Here is a 21,216-nt window from a genome sequence, read left to right as displayed (position 1 = left end):
TAGCTCGGAGGTTGTGGTGAGAGGATCACTTGCGCCCGGAAGGTCAAGGCTGCAGTGAGCCCTGTTTGCAACACTGCACTCCAGCCTGGGTGACAGACTGAGACCCTATCTCAAAAAACAAACAAACAACAAACGCTGGGACAATGGTAAACTTAAATGGGATGTGAGGATTACATGGTAGTAATGTACCAGTGTTAATTTCCTGATTGTTTTCTGTTTAATTTTTTTTTTTTTTTTTTTTTGGTCGCCCAGGCTACAGTGCAATGGCACCATCACAGCTCACTGCAGCCTTTGCCTCCTAGGCTCAAGCAATCCTCCCACCTCAGCCTCCTGAGTAGCTGGGACGACAGGCGTGTGCCACCACACGTGACTAATGATTATTTTTTTGTAGAGACAGGGTCTTGTTATGTTGCCCAGCCTGGTCTCAAATTCCTAGAATCAAGGGATAGAACTGCCTCTGCCTCTGCGCCTGGCAATTTGCTGATGGCTGTGTTGTTATTTAGGGAACGTCCTTGTCTGTAGGAAATACTATAGTCTTCGGGGTGAAAGGGTATCAGGTTGACAGCTTACTCTAAATGGTTCAGGGCAAAAAAAGTTCTTGCAGTGTTTCTTTAAGTTTGAGACTGGGTAATTAGAAAAGAGTGACAAGTTGCAGGCTTTAAGATTATTCCTAGGATTCTGGGTGTTGGAGGAGGGTGTGAGGATGTGTGGAAGGAAAAGAGTCCTGAAAGAAGGTGATTTGGAAGACAGAGGGGAGTCAGCCTGAGTTCTTGCCCTTCAATAGCACGCATCTTTGGGCAAAGGGGGCCTCGGCCAGGGTCCATGCTTAAAGGTCCTGCTTTTGCCTTTTTTGTGCTCTGAAAACTCCCCGTGCAGAAGAATGGTTGAATCCGCAGTGAAAAAGGGACATGTCTATCAGCTCGGACTCCCTCTTCTATTTCAGTCCAGAATCTCCTGGCCAAAGGCCCTGGGGTTGGTTGGGCTTCTGTTCCATCACCTCAGGGTTGATCGGGCCACATGTGTGCACGCCACAGCGCATTGCGGGGCGCTGTTTGTCGGACTGTGGACAAAGCTTGTACCTAGAACTGGATGTCCACGTGGGTGGGTGGGAGGTCCTAGAGAGGGGCGGCTTTTTGCCAGCGGCCACATTTAGTTGGGGCTCAAGGAGTTCCTGTTAGAGAATTCTAAATTTGAACTTGGTCTTTCAGGTCTTGGGAAGACGTGTTTGTCACGGTAGGAGAGAGACGACACTCTCTCTAGACTGTGCTGAGCCGGAAGAAGGCTCACAGCAAGCTTAGGCTGAAGCCGTAGGATGCCTCAGGCTCTGGACCTACAACACCCAGAGCGCAGGCGAGCGCTGAGCTAATCACGTGCTGCGCCTCGGCCAGTCGCGCGAGTATGTGGCACCTTGTGGGCGGAGACCGCGCCTCTCCGCGCGGGGGGCGGGGACACGCGGCTCGCGCACTGTGGGCGGTGCCCGGCTGGGGCCACGCCTTTTCCGGCCTGCCGCGCGGCGTAGGCTCCCGCGTGTTTAAAAGCGGGTTTGTGGCTACTGCTGTCTTAACTGTTGTACTTGGCGGACAAACAGGCGAGATGGCGGCGGAGGTGTTGCCGAGTGCGAGGTGGCAGTATTGTGGGGCGCCCGACGGGAGCCAGAGAGCTGTACTGGGTAAAGACTGCAGAGCTGGAGCAGTGCTCCTCTAACCCTCCCCCCTTCCGTCTCGGTATCTCAGCTGTCCCCTCGCACTCCGTTAGGCTTCTCCCCAGCGGGGCCAGGACGCCTGTAGTCTCCACCACTCTCCTGGGCTCGGTCGGGGCTGCCCTGTCCGTCTTTCTGTCACTACCGCCCAGCCGGATTGGGACATCCCACTCACCCGCTCCCCAGGGCTGTGTCCAGGACCCTGCTGTCCCCTCACCCACCAGGTCTCCCACCTCCCCCGTTTCCCTCTCTTCACTGGGCAGGGGTTCCTTCTGTCACTTTAGGTGTGGACCAGGCGTCTGCTGTCAGCCTCCTTCCGCGAGACATTCCCCCTTGTTACAGCCCCTCCCCAGGGTTCTCCCACCTCCCTAACCCCTCTTCTCAGCTGGCCCCGGATCTCCTCTAGTTCCCTTTGGGTCAGGACCCGAGCTTCCTTGCCATCCCCATTCTGACACTCACTCCCTCCCAGTGACAGTCTAGTCCCACCGTACATTGTGTGGCCTTCTGCTCTCACCTGATTCTTGGGCTGCACTCTTACAGTCCAGTTCTCCAACGGGAAGCTACAGAGTCCGGGCAACATGCGCTTTACCTTGTATGAGAACAAAGATTCCACCAACCCCAGGAAGAGGAATCAACGGATCCTGGTAAGTGAAGCAGTTGCCAGCTGCCTCCACTCTGCAGGGCTCAGAAGGCGCCTGGGAGTGGGTGGTGTGGGAGGGAGTGAGGGGAGAAACAGGAGAGTAGTAGCAAATGGACCTTTGAAGAACTCTGATGCCCAGCAACTTGGGATGTGGGGACAGGCTCCATCTTTCATTCATTTATTCTTTCAACAAGCATTTATGGAACCTCCTCTGTATCCCTGTGCTGCAAGCTTCTAGGAAAACAGCCAAATCAGGCCTAGCCCCACTCGGAGTTCATACTCTAGAACAGGGTTTCTTAACCTCAGGACTATTGACTTTTGGGGCCAATAATTCTTTGCTGTGGGGGCAGCATCCCTAGTCTCTACTCACTGGATGCCAGTAGCACCAGAGTGGATTTCCCTGGATTGAGAACCTCTGCTCTAGAGAGATGAGAACTGGCTGTGAGGGACACTTTTACACAAAGCTCTGAGGCCACGTGCGGAAGATTACAGGGCAGAGTGAGCTCAGTGGGAGGAGAGGTCTCTGCCAGAATGCCTTCCTTGGGGAGGTCATGTTGGAGCTGAGCCTTGAAGGCTGGAACGAGGGTTTGGCAGTCAAGGTTTGGTGTTCTAAGTGAAAAGGATAGCGAGGACAAATGCAGAGAAGCAGGAAAGCTTGCTTATGATTGGGGAGTCAATCAGCCATGGTCCTGAGAGTATACAAAGAACAGCCATGGGAGAGATGGGCAAAGAAGGTGAAAAAGGGCTTGGACTTTGGGCCAAAGAGAGATTGCTTACAGAATCACTTTGTTGCATGCCTGTAAGTGCTAGAAGCCCAGGGCCTCTCTCTCAAGTCTTGTGATAGAATTCCCCCAAGAGCTTTTCATACCATTAGAAGCTAGCACCATCTGAGGCTTCTCTTCCAAAAGTTGTCTTGCTTCCCCCGCAGGGACACCCCATATTCCCTTAGAGAGAGTGGAGCTGGATCATCTGCCAGAGATGAACTAGTTCTAATCCATTGTGAGTCTGGATTCAAAAGCCTCAGCAAATGTAGAAAAGAGAGATGATGCTTAATACCTTTCAACATTGGTTGTAAATGGAGTTTCTCCTCTCTGCATTTTAGGCAGCTGAAACAGATAGACTTTCCTATGTGGGAAACAATTTTGGTACTGGAGCCCTCAAATGCAACACTTTGTGCAGGTAATGGCAGGGGAAGGGACAGCGGGAAGGGTGATGGGGTTGGGAGTGGTGGCAGCACTGGCACTGCTGTTTCCTGTCTGTCTTAAGGGCAGTAGGAGCCATCTAGAGCGGTTTACTAGGTGATTCCTGTGTTCCTATTAGACATAGAGCCCTTCCCCTCACCTGTAGACATTGCTGGAAAGGAAAGATAACTTGAATTTCCTGAAAACCTCATTTGTAACCTTGTTTGTTTATAGCTGTCTTATTCCAAAAGGCAGTTCTCTCCATTAATTTGGAATGTGTGACTAGTAGGTCAAAGCTTGCGTGAAGTTTACCTGGGAACTAACGACAGGTAAAGAACTTGGTAGTGTTGAAGGCTCTGGGCTGGGAAAGAGAAGCCTGGGATTCCCATCCCTCTGTGCTGCTGTTTGACTGAGTGGCTGGGTAACTCTGCCCATCACTGACCCCTAGTCTGTACAATGAAGATTGTCCAACCTCAACTATATCACTCTCGGGGGCTGGCATGATGCAGACAGGGCCCTGTGATGGTACCCAACAATGAACTACAAACCAGGCCCTTTCTGAGCCTTACTGGACCATACTCCAATAGAGGTCAGATTGCTGTATAGGTGCTGAGAACTACTAACCCTGCACTCTCCCCTCTCAACGATGCCCTAGTTCCAACTGGTCTCCTTCCCGTTTACTTGATTTTGCCTCCATAAAACTGTTGTGCCATAAATTCTAGTGTAATTCTAGATTCCTACACCCCAAAAGAGTTTTCCATTACAGTACAGCAGCGAGCCCGAATGTGATCAACTACCAGAATCACCTGGTAGCTTTTTTCTTTGTTTTCCAGAACCACCTCATATCCTCCCATCCCATCCATCCTTTCCTTTTCCCTCTCTATGCAGAGAATTGCTGTGGGGTAGGGGTAGAGGGAGATTATTGTTACCCATGAGTAGGTGATGCATTTCTCAGGTGTGTGGGCAGAGAGAAGGTTGAGAACTTTTATTTTATTTATTTTTTTATTTTTTTGAGACTGAGTCTTGCTCTGTCGCCCAGGCTGGAGTGCAGTGGCCGGATCTCAGCTCACTGCAAGCTCCGCCTCTGGGGTTTATGCCATTCTCCTGCCTCAGCCTCCTGAGTAGCTGGGACTACAGGCGCCCACCCCCTCGCCTGGCTAGTTTTTTGTATTTTTTAGTAGAGATGGGGTTTCACCGTGTTAGCCAGGATGGTCTCGATCTCCTGACCTCGTGATCCGCCCGTCTCGGCCTCCCAAAGTGCTGGGATTACAGGCTTGAGCCAACGCGCCCGGCAAGGTTGAGAACTTTTAAACAGGAAAAAGGGCCAGGCGCAGTGGCTCACACCTGTAATCCCAGCACTTTGGGAGGCTGATAGGGGCAGGTCACCTGAGGTCAGGAGTTAGACCAGCCTGGCCAACGTGGTGAAACCCCATCTCTATTAAAAATACAAAAATTAGCCAGGCATGGTGGCATGTGCCTGTAATCCCGGCTACCCGACAGGCTGAGACAGGAGAATTGCTTGAACCCGGGAGGTGTTGTGAGGTTGCTGTGAGCCAGGATCACTCCACTCCAACCTGGGCGACAGCAAGACTCTGTCTCAAAAAAAAAAAAAAGGAAGCTGTACAAATAATACTTTTGAATAATCCGTTATTACTTGTATTATTCCTTCTTTATTCAGACATTTTGTGGGAATTTTGAACAAGACCTCTGGCCAAATGGAAGTATACGATGCTGAATTATTCAACATGCAGCCACTGTTTTCAGGTAGGTCCCAGTCATGAAAGCTGTCAGAAACAATGCATAGTTTGGGTTTGCTGGATGAGTTGGCTTGAGTTTTAGATTTACAAAACACATTTTGTAGTTACTTTTATTTATTCTGTTTTTTCTGCTTTGTCTGTGTTGAGAAAATGGTTTTATATATGTATACTTTTTTTTTTTTGAGATGGAGTCCCACTCTGTCACCCAGGCTAGAGTGCAGTGGTGCAATCTCGGCTCACTACAACCTCCACCTCCCGGATTCAAGCAGTTCTTCTGCCTCAGCCTCCTGAGTAGCTGAGATCACAGGCGCACATCACCACACCTGGCTAATTTTTTTTTTTTTTTTTTTTTTGAGACGGAGTCTCGCTCTGCCGCCCAGGCTGGAGTGCAGTGGCCGGATCTCAGCTCACTGCAAGCTCCGCCTCCCGGGTTCACGCCATTCTCCTGCCTCAGCCTCCCGAGTAGTTGGGACTACAGGCGCCTGCCACCGCGCCCGGCTAGTTTTTTGTATTTTTTAGTAGAGACGGGGTTTCACCGTGTTAGCCAGGATGGTCTAGATCTCCTGGCCTCGTGATCCGCCCGTCTCGGCCTCCCAAAGTGCTGGGATTACAGGCTTGAGCCACCGCGCCCGGCCGTAATTTTTGTATTTTTAGTAGAGACGGGGTTTCACCATGTTGGCCAGGCTGGTCTCAAACTCTTGACCTCAGGTGATCCATCAGCCTTGGCCTCCCAAAGTGCTGGGATTACAGGCGTGAGCCACTGCGCCCAGCCTAGAGTTTTTATTCAGCACACACTTATTGATAACCTAATGTACCAGGCACCAAGCTGGGGCTGTGGATGTGGCAGTAAGCAAGACAGACACAGATCCTGTCCCCATAGTGTTTAGAGACTTGAGATCAGAGGTTCATAAAAGCAAGCTGAGCAGTGATCAGAGCAGAATATTAGAGGACATGTCTGATAAAATCTTTTGCCTCAAAGAACTGCCTTAATTCTTTTTATTTTTTATTTTTGTAAATTATTTTATTTCTTCCTTGATGATTTCGAGGGTCTATCTTCAAACCAGTACAAATATTTCATACTAATACCTGGCTATTTTCTAAACAATCGAATTTGTTGCACAAACAATTTGTTGCACAATAAGCTACCTCACATCTTTCAGCAAGAGGTACATTAAATTTGAATAGTAAAGACATTATATAATGAACTAGGACATAATTAAAATTTGCTTTAAATATTTGGGGGAGAGGACACCACACTTCTGCTCAATAAAGAGAAACATTTTTACAGTCCAGAGGTCTTTTATTTTTTAAACACCTATTATGCCATGAATTCATAGGGGATAGGTTCCAGCAGCTCAGGCTCCTTCCCATTGGTTCTCACAAAATGTGCTTCTCTGGGTGGAGCAGGCTGGTGCTTCAGTTGAACCCAGGTACCTTTCTCTTTGGCTTCTTTCTTTTTCTTTTTCTTTTTTCTTTTTTTTTTTTTTTTTTTTTTTGTTGAGACAGAGTCTGGCTTTGTCGCCCAGACTGGAGTGCAGTGGCCGGATCTCAGCTCACTGCAAGCTCCGCCTCCCGGGTTCACGCCATTCTCCTGCCTCAGCCTCCCGAGTAGCTGGGACTACAGACGCCCGCCACCTCGCCCGGCTAGGTTTTTGTATTTTTTAGTAGAGACGGGGTTTCACCGTGTTAGCCAGGATGGTCTCGATCTCCTGACCTTGTGATCCGCCCGTCTCGGCCTCCCAAAGTGCTGGGATTACAGGCTTGAGCCACCGCGCCCGGCCCGGCTTCTTTCTTTTTCTAATCATCTTTCTTCACGTGTTTCAGGAAGCTTTCTCGGCTCTTAGAGTGCTTAATGTGCTGCACATTAATTCTCTTGGCAAGAATCTTGCTCTTAACTTGTTTGTTTACAACAATGCCAGCAGTGTGCTGGGGAACATTGTAGACTCTTCCAGTTTTGCCATGGTCACACTTGTGGGGCATTCCTTTTTGAACAGTACCCATTCCCTTGACATCTACAATATCACCTTTCTTATAGATTCACATATACGTGGCCAAAGGAACAATTCCATGTTTTCTAAAAGGCCTAGAGAACATATATCGGGGTCCTCTCCTCTTTCCCTTTCTGTTCGTCATTTTGATGAATTACTGCAAGATGGTGGTTCTGGCTGAAAGGGATCTTTCTTAATTCTTAACCGTTATAGTTGGGGTAAAGAGGTTTTAGAATTTCTGGTAGACAAAGGAAATTGCTTATTAAGTTGTATAGTAACTTTCATGTTGAGGACAAGTCTCTGCACTAATTTGGGGAAGATCTATTTTTTTCCCCTAATCCAGTGGAAGAATTTACATTACTTCTCTGCTTTGTCATCTTCAAATGCTCAGGGCTAGAGTGAGATCTTCCAAGGGGCTTCTGTTCAAGGGGCTTCTGTTCCTTAAATCTCAGAACTTGAATCTTAGTGATGCCCTTAAATACTGAGAACCATGGCAGGATAGGGTAGTAGACAAGAAAGAATCACTGGGAGCATTGTGAATCTGCCTGATACCTCAGGGGCATTAATTCCAGCTTTATTCCCTCAAAGCAGTTCTTCCATCCCTTTTGAGATTCTGATAAGGACCTGGACCTACTTCTGAGAAACATATGTAATACACAAATACATGGGTTTTTTTTTTTAATATGGAATTTCATATATAATTTTTTTTTTTTTTTTTTTTGAGACCCAGTCTCACTTTGTCACCCAGGCTGGAGTGCAGTGGTGCAATCTGGGCTTATGGAAGACTGTGCCTCCCGGGTTCAAGCGATTATCCTGCCTCAGCCTCTTGAGTAGCTGGGGTTATAGGTGTGTGCTACCACACTTGGCTAATTTTTGTATTTTTAGTACAGATGGGGTTTCACAACGTTGGCCAGGCTGGTCTCAAACTCCTGGCCTCAAGTGATTCACCCACCTTGGCCTCCCAAAGTGCTGGGATTACAGGTGTGAGCCACCGTGCCCGGCCAAATTTTACACATAATTTTTTTTTTTTTTGAGAAGGAGTCTCGCTCTGTCACCCAGGCTGGAGTGCAGTGGCCGGATCTCAGCTCACTGCAAGCTCCACCTTCTGGGTTTACGCCATTCTCCTGCCTCAGCCTCCTGAGTAGCTGGGACTACAGGCGCCCGCCCCCTCGCCCGGCTAGTTTTTTGTATTTTTTAGTAGAGATGGGGTTTCACCGTGTTAGCCAGGATGGTCTCGATCTCCTGACCTCGTGATCTGCCCGTCTCGGCCTCCCAAAGTGCTGGGATTGCAGGCTTGAGCCACCGTGCCTGGCCCTACACGTAATTTTAAAGGACTCTTGAGTCCTGACACCCATCTGTGAATTTCCTAGGTGTCCCCCTGCTTTGCAAACATATATAACTATATTTAAGTCATCCTCCAACTGTTCTTGTAAAATCCAAGGAGGCAAGGAAAATTGTAATTTAACATGTTGATTAAACACATTTTTGTTTTTATATGTAAGAAATTAGTAAATATGAGTTTATTCTAGCTAGCACACACACAGAGATAACATTTAAGTCCTTACTGTATGCTAGTCACTGTTCCAAGCACTTTCCTTGCACACACCGACTTTCTGGAGTAAGTACTGTTGTTCTTTTTTTTTTCTTTTTTACCAATGATGAAACTGGCACAGAGGTTAGATGACCTTATCAGGGGTGATGTCTGAGATAACAGGCAAGGCCACTCCAGAGCTTGTGCTGTTGTCAGGCATGGCGGAGCTTGTATTCCAGAGCCTGTGCTGTTGTCTAGTAGGTTATACTGCCCCTTATTTGAGTACTTTGTAGATGATTAGAGAGCATCGTATAAGTAGCACATACCTCATGTTTATGCCTGCTTTTAGGTCTTTCACCAAGAAAGCAAAATTATTTCCTGGAAAGAGCCAAGGATTGTTTTCTAATCCTGTCTCTACCTGGTGAACTGACCTGGGGCAAGTCGTTTCATCTGTGGGCCTTCTGTTTTTTAATTTCTAAAATGAAGGGGTTGGGCCAGATGACCCCTTGATTTAGCTCTCTAATTTATTCTCCAAGTTTTTTTAACTGTGTACTAAAGCTACATATTAAATATTCACAGTGTACACTCATGTTAGGCTCAGGGAAGTCCTATAGTAAAGAAATCTATTATTCTTAGAGAGACAAATGAATATTTATTACTATTTGTAGGCCTCCCAATTGACTTTTCTTTCTCTCTGTTTTTGTGTGTTTTGATAGATGTATCAGTTGAGAGTGAACTGGCACTAGACAGTCAGACCAAAACTTACAGAGAAAAGGTGAGTGTGATAGAATTAAGTTGTGGGACCTTAAGCAAGTTCCTTCTACACCTTGGGTTTCTCCATCAGTGAAATGAGCTTGTTGAACACAAGGGTCTCCCTGGCTGCTCCCAACTCATTCAGTCTGTTTCTCTGGACAGTTAGTTTGTGCCTGCAGAAGCCTCCTTGGTCCCACAGAGAACAATCCTGCTGCCATCTCGGGCAGCTGAACACAGCTCTGTGCCAATGTTTGGAGTCGGTTCTCTGGGCTGATACAAGTGTAGCATAATGCTTGTTTTAAGGATTTAGTCCAAGTTTTAGAATATATTGGTTGTAGCCTGAAAATATTCATGTTAAAACAAAGTAAACTTGAGGATTTTCAATGTAGAAGGTCCCTACAAAGGTCATCTCACCCCAAGATGGCAAATTGATTGAGTCTCTGGTGCTATGTGGAGCACTGTATTGAGAAGGGATGTGAGGCTACCTTTTGGCTCAGGGGAAAGAGTCAGTGATCTATTAGCCCTGTCTGTTACGGGTATAGGATGGGAGAATGGTAAATCTATTATCCCTGTCTGTTATGGGTATAGAATGGGAGAATGGTAAGCTGTGTGCTACAGATTTCCCAGCCCTAATCCTAGTCAAGTCTTTTTATCTTACTGATGGAGATGCTACTGATTGGCCAATCTGTTAATATCATTTGGTGCTTACAGCAGTCCTGTGAGGTAAATAGGTGCGATTCAGTCTTATTCACAGGTGAGGTAGTGATAGCTCTGGGATGCTGAGAGTGTCCCCATAGTGACACAGCTAGGAGGGGCAGCGCCTACCTGCCCTGTTCCCAGTAACCAGGTTTATCTCTTACACAGATGGATTCTTGTATTGAAGCCTTTGGTACCACCAAACAGAAGCGAGCTCTGAATGCCAGGAGAATGAACAGAGTTGGCAATGAATCTTTGAATCAGGCGGTGGCTAAAGCTGCAGAGACTATCATTGATACGAAGGGTGTGACTGGTAAGAAGTTGGAACTTGGCGTAAGAGTCTGCCCATAATGACAGCTTTCTCTTCTCTTGAGATCTTTTACCTATCCACAGATGGAATGCTGGGATCTAGGGCTGGATTCCTTTCTGCCTCTTGCTGAAGGCCTTCTCAGGGACAGGCTCTGAAAGTAGTAAGAAACATCCGACATGGCCTTGTCTTCTAGTGATCTCACAGTCAAGTACAGGGACAGACATGGAATGGATACGTGCCTGCCGAGGTCATGGCGCTGGGGTTACAGCCTACAGGGCACAGAGGAGGAAGAAGGCCTCAGGTCTCTCCTTGTGAGTTGCAGGGAAGCTTTGGTCAAAAAGGCTGATGTGTTGATGGAAGTGAGCCTCCAGAGGTGGCATTTCACTTTGGGATCGGTGGCTCTGTTTCCGGTATTCAGCCCCTGGAGTATTTAATTGTATTATTTTAAAATGTATTTATTGTTCAAATTGAACATAAAAGCAAGTTTGTGTAAGAGCAGCTTTTCTTTTTACCAGTTTTGGAGATGAGGTCTTGCTGTGTTGCCCAGGCTGATCTTGAACTCTTGGCTTCAAGCAGTCCTCCCTCCTCAGCCTCCCAGGTAGCTAGGATTATAGGCACACACCACTGTGCCCTGGGCAGAGCAGTTTTTCTATTAAGAATGGAATCCTAGTAATTTTTGGAAAATCTTTCCATACTCTATGATTATATAGATTTCAACACTTTCACAAATTTATTTATTTATTTATTGGAGAAGGGGTCTTGCTCTATCACCCAGACTGGAGTGCAATGGTGCAGACATGGCTCACTGCAGCCATAACCTCCTGGGCTCAAGTGATCCTCCTACTTCAGCCTCCCAAGTGGCTGGGACCACACATGTGTGCTACCACACTCAGCTAATTTTTTTAGTTTTAGTTTTTTGGAGAGACCGGGATCTTGCCATGTTGCCTGGGCTGGTCTCAAACTCCTGGGCTCAAGCCATCCTCCCACCTTCGCCTCCCAAGATGTTGGGGTTACAGGTGTGAGCCACCACACCTGGCCTCATAGTTATTCTTGTAGGACAGTTACAGCGTTATATTCTGAAAGTTTTGTTCCACCTACAATGTGTGGCAAATTTTTCTAGAAGTTAAGCCATTAAAGGCTATTTTGGACGTCCCTCACTTTTAGTTTCTCTCATTTTGTATTACAAATGTTTCTGTATTAGCACAGCTGTCTGTCCCAACTCTATTTTAAGTTACCTGAGGGGAATCTTGCCACCTCCACCTTCTCCAGTGCCTAGCTCGTGTTTGTTCATGAGTGAACATGGCAGTCTTGAAGCAGTCAGCCTGATGGAGAGGCCAAGTCACTTTGGCAGAAGCACTTTGGCAGAACACTTGGGGTTTCTGGACTGTTGGTGGTCTCAAGTGTACAGACTGAAAAGAATGTTGGGGAACTGGAAACAAAGAGGGTGATACGTGGATTGTTTCTTTATTGAAAAGCTCTGGTCAGTGATGCTATCCACAATGACTTGCAAGATGACTCCCTCTACCTTCCTCCCTGCTATGATGATGCAACCAAGCCTGAAGACGTGTATAAATTTGAAGATCGTATCCTTCTTGCAGTAGAAAAGCTGCGTTATTTCACAAGTGGAGATGTTTGCATGTGAGTGCATAGTCAGGTTTTCTGAGGGTGTCTGTGTTCTGTGACATTCACAAGAGCTCCATCCAAACCTTTGCAGTTGCTCAGTGCTCTTGCCAGGAGGTTAACTTGGCTTCCTCACTAGCTGAGGGACCAGCCCCTGGGATTCAAATCCATTCCTCAGCAAAATGCCAAATGCCCACAGCTCAGACCTTTGGGGTCACTCTCCATGGATAGTCAAAATAAGACTTTTGAACCAGTCAAATGCCCAAAGTCTAGGGCAACCCTTCCTTTTTTGTAAAAGGAAGGGTTGGAACTTAGAATGTCACCACTCAATGAGTCCAGTTAGAAGGAAAATGTCTGCAGTGGCTTTGTGATGAGAAAAGGCAGAAAAGCCTGGGCAGGGAATGGGCTCTGGGCTGGAAGTCTGAGAACTGAGTCACCAAGCTCTGCCCCTATGTGATCTGCCCTGTGTGATCTTCGGCTCTCTGAGCCTCAGTTTACCTGTCTGTGACATGACGCTGCTATGAGATGATCTAGCTAGTTGGATGTTTCTATTTTGGTTGGATTATATTCTTGACCTGTAACTAGTTCTTTCCCCTGCTGAGTATGAAGCTCTTCAGAGCCCATCTGAAGCTTTCAGGAACGTCACATCAGAAGAAATACTGAAGATGATTGAGGAGAACAGGTACCCTTACTTAAGCAGATGGGGATTCTGGGGAGTGCTGTTGGGACACAACAGTAGTCAGACACTGTGCAGGTCCTTTGGGTGTCAGTCAGTGAGGAGGTATGTCTGTTCAGCATTTGAACATTAGTGAGCCAGTGTTTTCTTGAATGTTTGGGCTTCCAGGAGCTGTGGGTCACATTCAGGGGAGATGGTTGGTCTCTGAGTGCATGGGACCTGCGACAGGGCAAAGGGTGGTGAGGCCTTCTACTCCGGGGCTGGGAACCAGAGCTGGCCTGTGTCACCCAGTGTCATGCTGATGCTGATTGTCACTGACAGGGCCCAGATGCTGGCCTGGGAATGGGTGCTGTCCAAAGTGATGGTTTCTCTGTGATGATATGGTAGGCGAGCTTTTCTAACATTCAATTTATGTATTTAAAATATTGTATATTTTAAATCAGAGATTATTTCCTTCTCCCTCCTCTTTCCCATTAAAACAGCTTCTTTTAGGATGATGGTGAGATTTTTTTTTGCTTTTGAGTTTTTTCTTTTAATAATTTGATTTTGATGAAGAGTTGTCAATCTGAGGTTTGTTCCTCCAATTTTTGTTTTTAAATTTTGCTTGTCATTGAACTCTAGCACCTTTCCAGTGCCTTGGAATTACTATTTTTTTTTTTTTTTTTTTTTTGAGACGGAGTCTGGCTCTGTCGCCCGGGCTGGAGTGCAGTGGCCGGATCTCAGCTCACTGCAAGCTCCGCCCCCCGGGTTTACGCCATTCTCCTGCCTCAGCCTCCCGAGTAGCTGGGACTACAGGCGCCCGCCGCCTCGCCCGGCTAGTTTTTTTGTATTTTTTAGTAGAGACGGGGTTTCACCGTGTTCGCCAGGATGGTCTCGATCTCCTGACCTAGTGATCCACCCGTCTCGGCCTCCCAAAGTGCTGGGATTACAGGCTTGAGCCACCGCGCCCGGCCGGAATTACTATTATTACTACTTTTTTTTTTCTTTTCTCTTCAAAGATATTTCCAAAAAAGAGCTCATTACTAGTTCATAGTTGTCTTAATGTGATTGTGACTCGGGCCGGTGCAGGAACGAACTCTGAGCAGGGAGTCTGAAAACTGAGTCCCCGAGCTCTGTCCTAATCTTCCCTTCTTGAAACCTCAGTTTTTCTGTCTGTAAAATGAGGCAGCTATGAGATGATCTTGAAGAGCCTTTTTATCTCTGTGAGTCCAGGGTCTTGCTAGCAGAACAGTGCCTGAAAATAATAGTGAGCATTGACTGAGCCTTAACATTATTGCCAAGCACTGTTCTAAGAGCTTTACTGGCATCATCTCTTAATCTAGAAAAAATCCTTAGGAGAAAAGTACCTGTACTATCATTGGCCCCAATTTATAGATGGAGAAACTAGGGTACCAGATGTCAAGAAACTTGCCTGGCTGGGCGTGGTGGCTTACGCCTGTAATCCCAGCACTTTGGGAGACCGAGGCAGGCGGATCACCTGAGGTCGGGAGTTGAAGACCAACCTGACCGATGTGGAGAAACCCCATCTCTACTAAAAATACAAAATTAGCTAGGCATGGTGGCACATGCCTGTAATCCCAGCTACTCGGGAGGCTGAGGCAGGAGAATTGCTTGAACCCAGGAAATGGAGGTTGCGGTGAGCCAAGATTGTGCCATTGCATTCCAGCCTGGGTAACAGAGTGAGACTTAGTCTCAAAAAAAAAAAAAGAAACTTGCCTAAGACATTAAATGGCAGAGAAAGGATTGAAACCCAGACAGGCTGACTACAGAGTGTATGCTCCTGACTATAAAAACAGGTCAGCAAACTACGGCCCACATGCCAAGTCTGGCCTGCTGCCTGTGAGTAAGTAAAGTATAAATAAAGTTTTATTGGATCACAGCCCTGTTCATTTACTTAAGTAATATCTGTGGCTTCTTTTGCACTGCAATGGCAGAGTCAGGTAGTTGCAACAGAGGTTGTATGGCCTCCAAAGCCTAAAATATTTACTGTCTAGCCCTGTATTGATCCCTGCACTAAACCATGTTCCTCCTGTTACAAGGAGTGTTGAGTGTACTGGCCTTCATCAGCTGCTTTTGTTCATTTGTTTTTTTGTTTCTGAGATAGGGTCTCGCTCTGTCACCTAGGCTGGAGTACAGTGGCGCAGACAGCTCACTGGAGCCTTGACCTCCTGGGCTCAGGTGATCCTCCTGCCTCAGGCTCCTGAGTAGCTGGGACCACAGGAGTGTGCCACCATGCTGGTTAAGTTTTTGTAGAGATGGGGTCTTGCCTTGTTGCCCAGGCTTTCATTAGCTGTTGAGTGTGTCAGGGGTGAGAGGCGCCTGCTGCTCTTGTTGTGAGAGGGAAATAGTTCCTGACAGAGCCCATCTTACCCTGACACAAGCCTCTCTTTCTTTTCCTTGTTTTAGCCATTGCACCTTTGTGATAGAAGCGTTGAAGTCTTTGCCATCAGACGTGGAGAGCCGAGACCGCCAGGCCCGATGCATATGGTTTCTGGATACCCTCATCAAATTTCGAGCTCAGAGGGTAGTTAAGCGGAAAAGTAAGTCTATGGTAAACATTTAATTCTAATTGTTTCCAGTCTGTTATTTGTCTATAATTCTTAGATCAGTTCTAATGAGAGAAGAAAATCAGTGTGTCTGTCCAAGTCTTTATTGTCAACTGTGAGATTCCTGCTGGTACTGCTGACATGTCGAGGGGACTTGCCAGGCCCCTTTTTCTCTCTGGATCTCCCTTTTCTCATCTGAAAATTGGGGCCACGTTGGATTATATGAGAGTTCAGGGTCCTTCCAGAGCTAACATTTGCTACTTCTATTCTGCATTAGGCAAGGTAGAATATCCAGGTCAAATAAAATGAAAATTTTAAGGGACTGTTAGAACAAACATCAGCCGTGTGTGTGTGTGTGTGTGTGTGTGTGTGTGTGTGTGTGTGTGTGTGTGTGTGTGGAGAGAGCGCTTATGAGTTACACATATGTATCTTGAAAGCTTGTGGCAGGTTTGTGTTGTGTCAGCTTATTTCTAACAGGAGAGCGTCAATCTGATGGTAACCCAGTGTCACCTGTAGCCAGGACGCTTTGTGGGTCACACCCTCATACCTACCCAGAGTTGGAAACCCAGGAGATGTCTGTGGTTTTAGGCACAAGGCATATTTAGTTGTTACTGTGATTGGGCATCCAATAGTCTATACTCCTGTTTTTCAGTATAGTCATGTGTCACTTAATGATGGGGATATGTTCTGAGAAATGTATCCTTAGGCAATTTTGTCATTGTACAAACATCACAGAGTATATTTGCATAAACCTAGATGGTATAGCCTACTACACACCTAGGCTATATGCTATAAGCTGCTGTTCCTAGGCTGCAAACCTATACAGCATGTTACTATGCTGAATATTATAGGCAATTGTAACACAATGGCATTTGTGTATCTAAATGTATCTAAACAGAAAAGGAATAGTAAAACTATGATATTATAATCTTTTGGGACCGGCTGGGCATGTTGGCTCATGCCTATATCTCAGCACTTTGAGAGGCCAAGGTGAGAGGATCACTTCAGGGCAGGAGTTTGAGACCAGCCTGGGCAACATACCAAGACACTGTCTCTACAAAAAAATAAAAATATTAGCTGGGGTGATGCACGCCTGTACTCCCAGCTATTTGGGAGGCTGAGGCAGGAGGAGTGTTTGAGCCTAGGAGTTCAAGGTTACAGTGAGCTATGAATGCACCACTGCCTCAGTGACAGCAAGACCCTGTGTCAAACAAAATCTTACAGGACCATTGTCACATATGTGGCCTGTCATTCACCAAAAGAACGTAATGTGGGACATGACTGTATTTGCTTAGTCATGCTTTTTTTTTTTTTGAGACAGGATCTCGCTCTGTCACCCAGGCTGGGGTGCAGACCTATGATCTTGACTCAGTACAACCTCCATCTCCTGGGTTCAAGCAGTTCTGCCTCAGCCTCCTGAGTAGCTGGGATTACAGGCGGGCGTCACCATGCCCAGCTAATTTTTGTGTTTTTAGTAGAGACGGGGTTTTTCCATGTTGGCCAGGCTGGTCTTGAACTCCTGACCTCAGGTGATCCACCCTCCTTGGGCTCCCACAGTGCTGGCTGGGATTACAGGTGTGAGCTACCGCACTCAGCTTGTATTTGCTTAGTTCTTTTTTTTTTTTAGATGGCGTCTCGCTCTGTCACCCAGGCTGGAATACAGTGGCTCGATCTTGGCTCCCTGCATCCTCCACCTCCTGGGTTCAAGGGATTCTCCTGCCTCAGCCTCCCAAGTAGCTGGGGTTATAGGTGCCCGCCACCACACCTGGCTAATTTTTGTGTTTTTAGTAGAGACAGGGTTTCACCATGTTGGTCAGGCTGGTCTTGAACTCCTAACCTCATGATCTGCCCGCCTTGGCCTCCCAAAGTGCTGGGATTACAGGCGTGAGCCACCATGCCCAGCCAGTTTTTTTTTGTTTTGTTTCGTTTTGTTTTGTTTTGAGATGGAGTCTCACTTTATCGCCCAGGCTAGAGTGCAGTGGCGCAATCTCGTCTCACTGCAACCTCTGCCTCCCAGGTTCAAGCTGTTGTTCTGCCTCAGCCTCCTGAGTAGCTGGGATTACACCATACTCAGCTAATTTTTGTATTTTTAGTGGAGGTGGGGTTTCACTGTGTTGGCCAGGCTGGTCTTGAACTCCTGACCTCAGGTGTTCTGCCTGCCTCGGTCTCCCAAAGTGTTGGGATTACAGGTGTGAGCCACTGCATCTGGTCACTTAGTTCTTATTTTCACATTCCAATTCCAGCTTTCCCTGTCTCTCCCTGAGCTTTCAGCACAATTTTTGTTTTCTAAGGTCATGTTAAATCTACGTCCTTAGGCCTCCGGCTGTGTTTTCTTGTCACTGCCCCATCACCAGCATCTCTTGTGCAGGGCAAGCTGCAGGCTGAAGCACACCAAGCATGTTTTCATTTCGATGTGGCCGTTCTGCTTTGTGGGCCCTGCTTCTCTTACCACCTGGTTCTGGTCATTACAGTGGCCCAGCTCCTGGCTTTTCTCTCAACTCATGGTGGAGGTGTGGCCTGAGGGTTTTGAGAGAAAATGATCAAACTCAACTTTGTGTTGTAGGTGCCCTGGGACCTGGAGTTCCCCACATCATCAACACCAAACTGCTGAAGCACTTTACCTGCTTGACGTACAACAATGGCAGGTCAGGGGGTGGTTTCTGGGATTTTTCCTGTGCAGGAGAAAGTGGGTGAGGGTTGGGAGTGAGCAGCAGGGGCTTGGACTCAATTCCACGTCCACAGAGATGCAGTGCTGAAGAGACTGCTGCCATTTGGAAGGCTCCTGGGGCCCCAGTAAGTTTAGCAAACGCTAAATATGACATACTCTGTCCTTTTTGGAAAAGTATTACTTTTGGGGAATCTTAGAAGCTCTGGGAAGTCCTCCAATAAAGACTTGTTTTACTTCACATACTTTTGAAGAGCCCTTCCTGATGTCCCACAGAGCTGGTGTTTGCGGAAAGGCAGTGTTGCAGAAAAGGGCAGCCCAACTCGGTGACTCAGGAAAGACCCGCAAGCGTTGCCCCGGGCTTCCTTCCTGCCATTTGCCTGGAGTATGTTTTCTGCTCTAGAGTGTGCTTGGAAGAATCAGCACAGCTGATTTCGGGATGATTGTTTTCCCAGCAGCCCTGCTGAGCAGGCGGGGACAGACTCAGCGCTAGCGGTGTCCAGGGAGAGTGTAGGCCCAGCCTTCTCTGTCTGCCTCAGAGGGAAACATGGACTGGCCCACTGCTCCACTGTGCGTGAGGCCCAGGAACCTTGGAAGGGCAAAGAAGTCACCCACATTCCTTTTCCTTTCCTGAAATTGGGAAGACATTCAGTGCATATGAGAATAGGGTTGGATGTTCTTATTTTGCTTTTGGAGAAATTGAGAGTTTAATTTTGTTTCTCCTTTATTGCCACTGATTTTCTAGATTACGGAACTTAATTTCGGATTCTATGAAGGCGAAGATTACTGCATATGTGATCATACTTGCCTTGCACATACATGACTTCCAAATTGACCTGACAATGTTACAGGGGGACTTGAAGCTCAGTGAGAAAAGGTGAGCACAACAGAATAAAGAGCTCCCTGCAGGGTGCCTTGATGTCTTATTTCTGGTACCACTGGAAAGCGTGAGGCACCACCAAGGGAACTGAGGATGTTTAAATGTGGGAACAACTTGGAACTAGAGGACTATTTTCAGTGAATGAATCATTGACTGAATGAGTAACTAGACATTACTGAGTGCCTTTTCTGTGCTAGGCACGGTCTTAAATTATGTCATTATCTCACTGATTTCCCTAGAAAACAATTGAAAAATCAGGCTCAGAAAAGTACATGACTTTCTCAAGGTTACACAACCAAGCGGGGAGTAGTTGGCCTTGAGACCTGAGCCTTTCCATAACATTCTGTTCCTGAATAACCAGGCAGCCTCCATTCTCTGAATTGCTGTCACAGGGGAGCGGGATTCTGTATGGGTCTGAGGGGTGCAGCCCAGGGTGGAAGTTGTAGGACAACCCAATTTGAGCTTAGTAAGAAGAGCTTCCTCACAATCAGATGGAAGGGTTTGCCAGGGGACGTGTTCAAGGCCAGGTGGAACCTCCGTTTGGCAGGGATGTCATGTTTGCACTTCTCTGACCAGACTGGGAGAGCTGGTGGTGGAGGTGACCTTTTCGGCTCCGGCTGGCCTCGTAGAGGAGATTCAGACAGTAGGGGCAGAGCTGCCCAGGAACCGTGGGGTCAGCTGATCTTTGTCAGTGATTTAGGGGCATCTGACATCGGGGAACCCAGAGGGTGTCTAGGAGAGCCTGTGAACACACCTCTGTCTGGACTCTGTAGCAGTCCATGGAGGGACTGTTCTGAGGGCTGTCCACAAACTGTACCCACAGGCAGTGAGGCCGAAAAAAGATAACAGGTACTTGGAACCTGTCAGATTCTACCAAGTGCTCAATCCTGGTTGCTAAAAGTTTGGTTATGGGAGGTAAAAAAAAACTTGCTCACAGGGCTCTGGATACCCTGGTTTTTCATCACCCATATGGATCTTTTTGAAGGGCAGCACATTAAAATGAAATTGGCTAATGGTTCCCAGTGGGTGAGGGGACCTTGCCTGCCTCTCTGCCAGGGGCTTTGTGCCTGCTGGCAACCTTTGGGATTCTGTCTTTATGGCCTGGAGCATGAATGTGTGCTACCTTTTGCCAAAGCCCCCTGAACAGTCACATTGAGGGGTCTCTCCAGTTGTTCTGTTTGTGTCTTCCTTAGGATGATGGAGATAGCCAAAGCCATGAGGCTGAAGATCTCCAAAAGAAGGGTGTCTGTGGCCGCCGGCAGTGAAGAAGATCACAAACTGGGCACCCTGTCCCTCCCACTGCCTCCAGCCCAGACCTCAGACCGCCTGGCAAAGCGGAGGAAGATTACCTAGATGCATACTTTCCAGACACGGCATTTTGGCTGCATCATAGCCACTGGCTGGTCCTATTCATTTCCATTTTTATGTTTTAAAAAGGAAAGGTGCAGGGATGGTGGCTCACACCTGAAATCCCAGCACTTTGGGAGGCCGAGGCGGGAAGATCACTTGAGCTCAGGAGTTTGAAACCAGTCTGGACAACATAGGGAGACCCCATCCGTGGGGGGTGGGGGTGGGGGAATGTCAGGCCTGGTGGTATGTGCCTGTAATCCCAGCTACTCGGGAGGCTGAGGCAGGATGATTACTTGAGCTTGGGAAATCAAGGTTGCAGTGAGCTATGATTGCGTGGCCACACTCCAGCCTGGGTCACAGAGTGAGACCTTGTCTCAAAAAAGTAAAATAAGGAAAAAAGCCTTGCTTTGGCACAGGTATGAAGCCAGAAGCGAGCATCTCAATTGTGTTTGTCTTATGCAGAAATATAAAGTGATGGCCAGGTTGGACTTCATCTCTCTCCTTTGGCATTACTGCTGTGATTATAAATGGCAGATGTTTCTCATGTTGGTTCACCTGTGTGGGGATTTGGGAGGATGGGGCTTGGGGGAAAGATCTCACCAGGCTGAGTCAAACCTAATGGATGAAGGTTTCCAAAGAGAAATGTGAAGTGGTGTTCGTAGGTCTGGAAGGGTCAGTGGAGCACGTGGTAAGGAAGGAGGATCTGGCTCAGCACGCCTGGGAAGTGACACTTCAGGCTTTATCAGAAGGTAACTGGGTCACCAGTGTGATGGGGAGCTGCCACAGGCCAGTAGGATACAGCCTGTTGTAATGGGGTGGAGCCAAGTCAGAGGAAGTGGTGACCCAATTTCTCTGCCTGGCTGAGGCCACATAGAAGGCAGGGGTCAGCTCTGAAGGCCACACTTTGAAGAGAATGAATCAATC

General features: G+C 47.4%; 1 protein-coding gene across 2 annotated transcripts; it reads left to right on the top strand.

Moving 5' to 3' along the window:
• Positions 1 to 1,491: 1,491 nt before the first annotated feature.
• Positions 1,492 to 20,785, top strand: POLR1E (RNA polymerase I subunit E). 2 transcript variants are annotated; one of them, XM_005581272.5, is made up of 12 exons: positions 1,492 to 1,669; positions 2,240 to 2,343; positions 3,442 to 3,518; positions 5,199 to 5,284; positions 9,513 to 9,571; positions 10,414 to 10,558; positions 12,031 to 12,138; positions 12,761 to 12,857; positions 15,258 to 15,391; positions 17,961 to 18,042; positions 18,808 to 18,939; positions 20,136 to 20,785. In XM_005581272.5, exons 1-12 carry the CDS (start codon positions 1,594 to 1,596, stop codon positions 20,293 to 20,295), a joined length of 1,260 nt encoding a protein of 419 aa, XP_005581329.2. In that variant the 5' UTR covers positions 1,492 to 1,593; the 3' UTR covers positions 20,296 to 20,785. The 2 variants fall into 2 exon arrangements, with proteins under 2 accessions (XP_005581329.2, XP_065386400.1); XM_065530328.2 differs by having other exon boundaries at positions 2,169 to 2,343.
• The last annotated feature ends 431 nt before the right edge of the window (positions 20,786 to 21,216 follow it).

The sequence above is a fragment of the Macaca fascicularis genome, chromosome 15 (genome assembly GCF_037993035.2).
Source record: "Macaca fascicularis isolate 582-1 chromosome 15, T2T-MFA8v1.1".
Taxonomy (NCBI): Eukaryota; Metazoa; Chordata; class Mammalia; order Primates; family Cercopithecidae; genus Macaca; species Macaca fascicularis.
This window is presented reverse-complemented; position numbering and strand designations above follow the sequence as displayed.